Source organism: Nannobrachium achirus, assembly GCF_963921795.1.
Source record: "Nannobrachium achirus genome assembly, chromosome: 12".
Lineage (NCBI taxonomy): Eukaryota > Metazoa > Chordata > Actinopteri > Myctophiformes > Myctophidae > Nannobrachium > Nannobrachium achirus.
In genome coordinates, this window is record NC_137832.1 from 8,492,247 (window position 1) to 8,499,756 (window position 7,510).

A 7,510-nucleotide genomic window follows, 5' to 3' on the forward strand; every position below is an offset into this window, starting at 1 on the left:
TTGCATGTACAATACACAAGGTTCAGGGCAGGACAACCCCAACTGCTGTAGTGTCACTAAAAAAGATTTTTGAAGCTGGTATGGCTTACGTAGCCCTCAGTAGAGTAAACTCTCTCAGTGGATTGCACATAATTGATATGGATGAGAGTAAAATCTACTCCAAACCTGAAATCACTGCAGCCCTCGAGAGCATGACACAAGTCAGCTTTGATGACATAATGCCACTTGCTCACAGCACACAAACTCTGAACAGGCCTGACACACTCAGCATCATCCATCACAACACCGAAGGACTTGCACCTCATATCAATGATATAAAGTGTCATCATGAGCTGTGTCTAGCAGACGTGTTATGTCTTACAGAAACTCACCTGCAAGGATCATTTGTTGCTGACAGTCTCCATTTAGAAGGATACAGTATGTTCAAACGTAACCGACACGTTTCCTACACCAACAATTCTTGCATGGCCAATCTAAACGGTGGTGGAGTTGCTATTTATGTAAAAACACACATTCAAGCCTGTGAAAAGCAGTACATACATAACGTAACTGACTTGGAGTTCATGGTTGTCAAAGTTGAAGCCCCACTCAATGCACTGATTGCGGCTGTGTACAGACCTCCAACCTACAATGTTGACTCATTCATCTCAAATCTGAAAAACCTTTTGGGGTCTTTAGAAATCATGGATCATCACTCAATCATTGTGTGTGGAGACTTTAATGAAAACCTTTTGTCCAGCACACCACATCCAATATTTGATGTTTTTGAATCCAAAGGATATGTACAAGTAATCACAAGTGCAACCACTGAAAAGAACACACTGTTGGACCACATTTTCATCTCTCAACCACAGAATTGTATCCAGTCAGGAATATTACAAACATACTATAGTTACCACAATCCTGTGTACTGTGTAATAACTTCTAATGTGTCTGTTGAAAGCACCCTGGTTCAACATCATGAAGCAAATAAGACCAAGAGAAAGCCACTAGGATCCGACACCAAAACTCCTCAAACTGCCACTATCAAGACAACTGCTCACATATGTCCCCATTGTAACAAAACATGTAAATCAAAGGCCGGCCTCATCAGCCACCTTAGGACACACAAATGACCAAACCCACAGACAAACAATCATACTAGTTTGAAGTTGAAGATTGACAAAAATGATGACATATGGAACATCACTGTGTAAAATTGCTGTAGAGTAACAGGGAAAAAAGAAGCTCTAACAGTATTTCTGTCACCTAAAAAAGAAAAATGATGAAGCCCTGAAGAATATCGATGAATAACCAGGAATGCCACACACTAACAGTCAAACAAGCCCAACAATACATCAAAGAAACTTTCAATATACCACTCACCCAAACTATTTTAATGTATTTTAATGTATTTTAAACCATGTTTGTAAGCACCTAATTTCAGGCACTGCTTGACCGAGCAACTTGAAAAACCTTCCAATGTCAAGTTATCCAGTCAGGAATATTACAAACATACTATAGTTACCACAATCCTGTGTACTGTGTAATAACTTCTAAAGTGTCTGTTGAAAGCACCCTGGTTCAACATCATGAAGCAAATAAGACCAAGAGAAGGCCACTAGGATCCGACACCAAAACTCCTCAAACTGCCACTATCAGGACACCAAAACTCCTCAAACTGCCACTATCAGGACAACTGCTCACATATGTCCCCATTGCAACAAAACATGTAAATCAAGGGCCGGCCTCACCAGCCACCTGAGGACACACAAATGACCAAACCCACAGACAGACAATCATACTAGTTTCAAGTTGAAGATAGGCAACAATGATGACATGTGGAACATCACTGTGGAACATCACTGTGGAACATCGCTGTAAGTTAACAGGAAAAAAGGACCTTACGAATAACCAGGAATGCCACACACTAACAGTCAAATGAGCCCAAAAATACATCAAAGAAACTTTCAATGTAACAAATATACCAATGATACGACTCACCCAAACCATTTTAATGTATTTTAATGTATTTTAAACCTAATTTCAGGCACTGCTTGACTGAGCAACCTGAAAGACCTTCCTGTGCAAAGTTCGCCTGCAACTCTTGAACTGTAAGTATCCTTCTGGATTCACTAAATCATGAAGCATCTGACCATATAGGCCCTACCCAATTGTGATTGTGTTTTTATAATTGTAGTTGATTTCACTGAGTGTGTGTTGCATTAAAGGACAACTTTGGTTTTTTACAACAAGGGTTCATATTTTAGATTGTAATTAGAGAAAAGAAAAAGTTAATGTTAAAATGTTTTCATTTGCTTTGTTCTATTGTTTTATCACGTTTACCGGGCTGAAATGTGGGGCATGCGTACGCATGGGGGCATGCGTACAAGTGGCTAAATATGTATTTTTAGACACAATAAGCCAGCAGTATCTTTATTGCTATTTACAGTAACACTTCTAGCCCCCATAAGTCACATCCAACCATGAAAGGTTGTGTTGTATCTTGGGAATGGGCTTATTCTGTGTAAAATGACATATTTACTCCAACACGTCCATGCCCCAAACACTGAAATAAGAATCTCTAAAACAATAGAACGAAGCAAATGAAAACATTTTAACATTCACTTTTTCTTTTCTCTAATTACAATCTAAAATATGAACCCTTGTTGTAAAAAAACAAAGTTGTCCTTTAACAACTGGTGAAGTCAACTCGACTCTGTAAAAAGTTGAGTTGATGTCGATTTTATCGTTTGATGACATCATCACATCACACACGACCCCCCATTATTTGGGGGGGGGTCACATAGATTCATAAAAAAATCTTATGAATCTATGTGAAACATTGTTTTCCCACTCAACATTTCTAAACTGCAAATTGAAGGACTTTTTAATACCTCTAAAATGACAAATTTAACATTGTCCAAATTGTCAAATATATAGAGGCAGAAATTGTGAAAATTGCCAATCTTACATGCTCACAACGCCTCATGTGTGTGTGTGTGTGTGTGTGTGTGTGTGTGTGTGTGTGTGTGTGTGTGTGTGTGTGTGTGTGTGTGTAGTATGTATGTTCGTCTTTTATAGGCTCAATCCTGTTGAAGTGGGCCTTTTCAATAAATATATTGCCATAATGAAGTCTGTTGCCATGGCCGTTCCGAGATAAATCATCAGTGTATGGACTGCCTGCTGCCAACACTGGTAAATATACTTGAACTGTATCAGTTCAAATGTGAACCAATAGACATGTTATATTGTAAAACTATGTAATGTTCTAAAGTCAGCATTTTAACAGTCTATACAGTAGAAAATTAAGAACAATATGCAAACCTAATTATTGTGAAAACAATGCACTTTGCCATATGCCTACAATCCCTACATACATCAAAAGTATAAATGATCTGGTCTTGGATGATGATGCCAGTCTGACAAAGAAGTTGTGTTGACATGCACATATAGTAAACGGCTTATGGGTGGTAAATGGTAAATTTATATAGCACTTTAATCCAAGGCACTTTACATAGATTGCATTACATTCACCCATTCACACACACATTCATACACCGGAGGTGGAGGAAACCATGCAAGGCACCAACCTACTCACCGGGCATTAATATCAGTTTATCAACCTTTTTTAGACATCATCACCCAAGAGACCATCATCAACGCTGAGTCTGCGTGGGATTGGTTCCTCCAGGTGGCTAAAGACGTGAGTCAATTGTTGTAGCAATATAGTTGTATATAAGATGGTTTGTTCTAGTTCCTAAATTAGCCATTGATTGTGTGCCATCTAATTAATGGCTTAGAAAATAATTGGCCTGAGGTGAGATTTACTAGCTGACCTCTGTTGTTAATTCCTGAGGACCTTCATGAATGTCACTTTTCCTTTGTGTTATCTTTGACCAATTCAACTTCTGTGTTACCCAACCAGACACCAGAATGATTCCTGCCGACTTCCTCATTCCTGCCCAGTCACAGAACCCCATCAGGGACAACCTTCATCACAAGGTACTCTCCCCAGTGACCCAATAACGGTTCTCATAGTTTTTAATCATTATTTGCAGAAGATATCTGATCATTTTGAATGTGAAAACATGTACTGTACTTCAGTCTGCTTTATTCATCTGTTGTAATCCAGTGCCTGTGGGCAACTGAACAAACTGTAAGCGTCTCTTTCTAAATGGTTCAAATTAATAGTCTCTCCTGACATTTTAGTTGTTTTGAAAGTAAAATATCCCTTTAAGCTTGCCAGACTCAACTCTTAAATTTTACAGAGGTTAATATCCCAATGGACATTAACTTGTCTGCTTATTTAAACCTCACTGTAGATTGCTGTTTTGTTCAATACCAATTTTGAATTATGTTATGTTCTTTTCATCCCTGTCCAACATTAGGTCTTCCAAGGGAACAAACCAAGCAACTCAATTATTTTCAAGAAACTGAGTCCCTTTATGCTTGGAGTTCTGGTTGGTAAGTAGTGGATCTTTTAACAGATTGTTCCCTTGCCCTGTTGGCATATTTGGTCTGGAGGAAGAACTTTGAGCAGATAGTTTATGATGTTTCTGCAGTAGAAAAGAACTGGCCTGAGGTCAGATTTACTTGCTGGCCACTGCTGTAAATTCCTGAGGACCTTTGTAAATGTCACTTTTCCTATCTTTGACCAGTTCAACTCATGTGTTATCCAACTAGGCACCAGAATGATTCCTGCCAACTTCCTCATTCCTGCCCAGTCACAGAACCCAATCAGGGGCAACCTTCATCACAATTAAGGTACCCTCCCCAGTGACCCAATAACGGTTCTCATAGTTTTTAATCATTATTTGCAGAAGATATCTGACCATTTTGAATGTGAGAACATGTACTGTACCTCTGTCTCCTTTATTCATCTGTTGTAATCCAGTGCCCGTGGGCAACTAAACAAACTGTAAGCATCTCTTTCTAAATGGTTCAAATTAATAGTCTGTCCTGACTCTTTCTTTGGTTGTTCAGATCCTGGTGGCCAACTTTCTGGCCCAGACAGAATCGCTGATGAAGGGGAAGACCTCAGACAAGGCCCGCAAAGAGCTGGAGGTTAGTGTTTCTGCTGTTGGGAAGTCATTCCTAACAGGGTCCTATTTGCATTAGAGTAGGGTTAGGGTGGGCCTTGGGAACATAGATATGCTCTGTGTCATCTCCTCACTCTGTACCTTCTGCCCATTGTGTCACCACTGTAAAAATAAGTTGTATGTTTTTTCTTTCCCTAATTCCACCTCAGGATCATTTCCGTAACACGCCTCTGGAAAAGAATCTTCCGGTGCTTCTGGCTGTGCTGGGAGTCTGGTACATCAACTTCTTCCAGGCTGAGACCCACACCATGCTGCCCTACGACCAGTATATGCACCGCTTTGCTGCCGACTTCCAGCAGGTCAGTCACACAGAGACTGAAACGCTGAACAAAAGGGTTGAGAGGCAGAGGGACTGAAAGATGGAAGACAGGAGCTGGGGAATAACATCTGTTGGTACAACAGGTTATATGTACTGAGTTGTAAGTACAGGCCAGTCTATGACAACAGTACTATGACATCATATTGATGATCATGGGAAGACAGGAGCTGGGGAATAACATCTGTTGGTACAACAGGTTATATGTACTGAGTTGTAAGTACAGGCCAGTCTATGACAACAGTACTATGACATCATATTGATGATCATGTTATTCCATAGGGATTTGAGGCTTTCTTTTTGTCTGCTGATCCGACTGACTTTCTTGGTTCCATATAGGCTAACTCATTTTCTGCCAGTCAACTGCCTGATCAACAATTCAACTTTTTTTATAAAAAGTAATTTTTTAGATATTCTTTGCTGAAAAAACATGTTTCGCATGAAACACCTGTTTATTAAGGTAACTCCACTAAACAGACTTCTTCAGAGTCTTTCAGACAGGCAGTATGGCTTATAGTTGCATCATGTGCACATACTGTATACATGCAATATACTGTACACAGTGTGTTTTGTGTGAGTGAACAAGTAGCATCTGTATCTAAAGTTCAGAGTCAGACACAAAGTTTTACTGTAAGTGTTAGGCCCCCTGCAGCGTTGACCTGGTTGAAATCAGGAAAGCCTGGTTGCTGTCAGGATGGCAGAGATAGAGAAGCTGCATTGGGTCTGATTGTGATCGTTGCTTGTGGTCCACAGGGTGACATGGAATTTAACAGGAAGAATATCAGCAAAAGTGGAACCCATGTCCCATACCACACTGGACCGATCGTCTGGGGAGAGCCAAGGACCAATGGACAGCATGCCTTCTATCAGCTCATTCATCAAGGTACTGTGATATTAACACACCCTGTCTTCTACTCTGATGCATTATATTAAAAAAATATTTTTGTTCAACATTTGAAATGTGTTTTTTTGGGTTGGTTGACTAAGTTGTTGTCTTCCCTTCCCATAGGGTCGAGCTGACCAAGCAGATCAAACCTGAGCTCAAAGATAACTCTGAGGTCACGTCCCATGATTCCTCCTCCAACAGGCTTATCAACTTCCTGAAGAAAAACTTTGCCTGAATAACCTCCCTCAGATCTGAGCTTCAGTTTGTGATCCAACACAACCCAATCAGGGACAACCTTCATCACAAGGTACTCTCCCCAGTGACACAATAACGGTTCTCATAGTTTTTAATCATTATTTGCAGAAGATATCTAACCATTTTGAATATGAAGTATGTACATATTGTACATACTTCACTCTGCTTTATTCATCTGTTGTAATCCAGTGCCCGTGGGCAACTGAACAAACTGTATGCATCTCTTTCTAAATGGTTCAAAAAATGCCCATTCTCTCCTGACTCTTTCTTTGGTTGTTCAGATCCTGGTGGCCAACTTTCTGGCCCAGACAGAAGCCCTGATGAAGGAGAAGACCTCAGACGAGGCCCACAAAGAGCTGAAGGGCACCAGCCTGGGAGGACCGGCCCTGGAGAACCTGATACCTCACAAAGTAGGTGCACACAGATCATAGATCTGTTACAACAAACCTCTTTGCCAAGAATAGCAGATCTACAAGCTCACAACATCTCACACTGGGAGGTGTTGTGACCTTGTACATTGTCTATATTCTTGACTAATGTTCCACACAATAGTGATATTACTGTAAGATTCAAATGGTTAGTAGCCTATATAAAAAATAAAGTTCTCGTCACTACTCTATTACTACTCTAATCCATCTTTTGTGATGCCCACTAAAGTGTGGTCACAATTAGTTTGATCGTTTTCTGTGCCAAAGTGTTTTGAGACTAACTGTATTGTTTTTGTCCTTTTAAGATGACCTAGTTTGTATGTTTTATTCCATCTCACCCCCCCAAAAAATAGTACCTTTGGTCAATAGGTGGCAGCATTGGCCCAGGTTGACACTCCACTTGATAAACTGAAGTCACACATTTGCTGATCTCCACTTATTTACACTATTTTCACCTGTTTTCCAGGTATGTAGAACCATAAAAAGCACACCAGAAAGAATGTTGTAGTAATGTACTCTGTTAACATAATTTACTTTGACAGTA

The 7,510-nt window shown here is 40.0% G+C and overlaps 1 protein-coding gene across 1 annotated transcript; it reads left to right on the forward strand.

Annotated features, from left to right (window-relative positions):
- Positions 1-1,551: 1,551 nt before the first annotated feature.
- On the forward strand, positions 1,552-6,969 carry LOC308295384 (glucose-6-phosphate isomerase-like; the record flags this gene model as incomplete). The annotated part of the gene is made up of 9 exons (XM_080738439.1): positions 1,552-2,093; positions 3,042-3,177; positions 3,615-3,685; positions 3,908-3,984; positions 4,966-5,046; positions 5,231-5,380; positions 6,151-6,280; positions 6,385-6,455; positions 6,820-6,969. The coding sequence occupies exons 4-9, from the start codon at positions 3,916-3,918 to the stop codon at positions 6,967-6,969; spliced, it is 651 nt and encodes a 216-aa protein (XP_080594565.1). The 5' UTR covers positions 1,552-2,093; positions 3,042-3,177; positions 3,615-3,685; positions 3,908-3,915.
- Between the last annotated feature and the right edge of the window lie 541 nt (positions 6,970-7,510).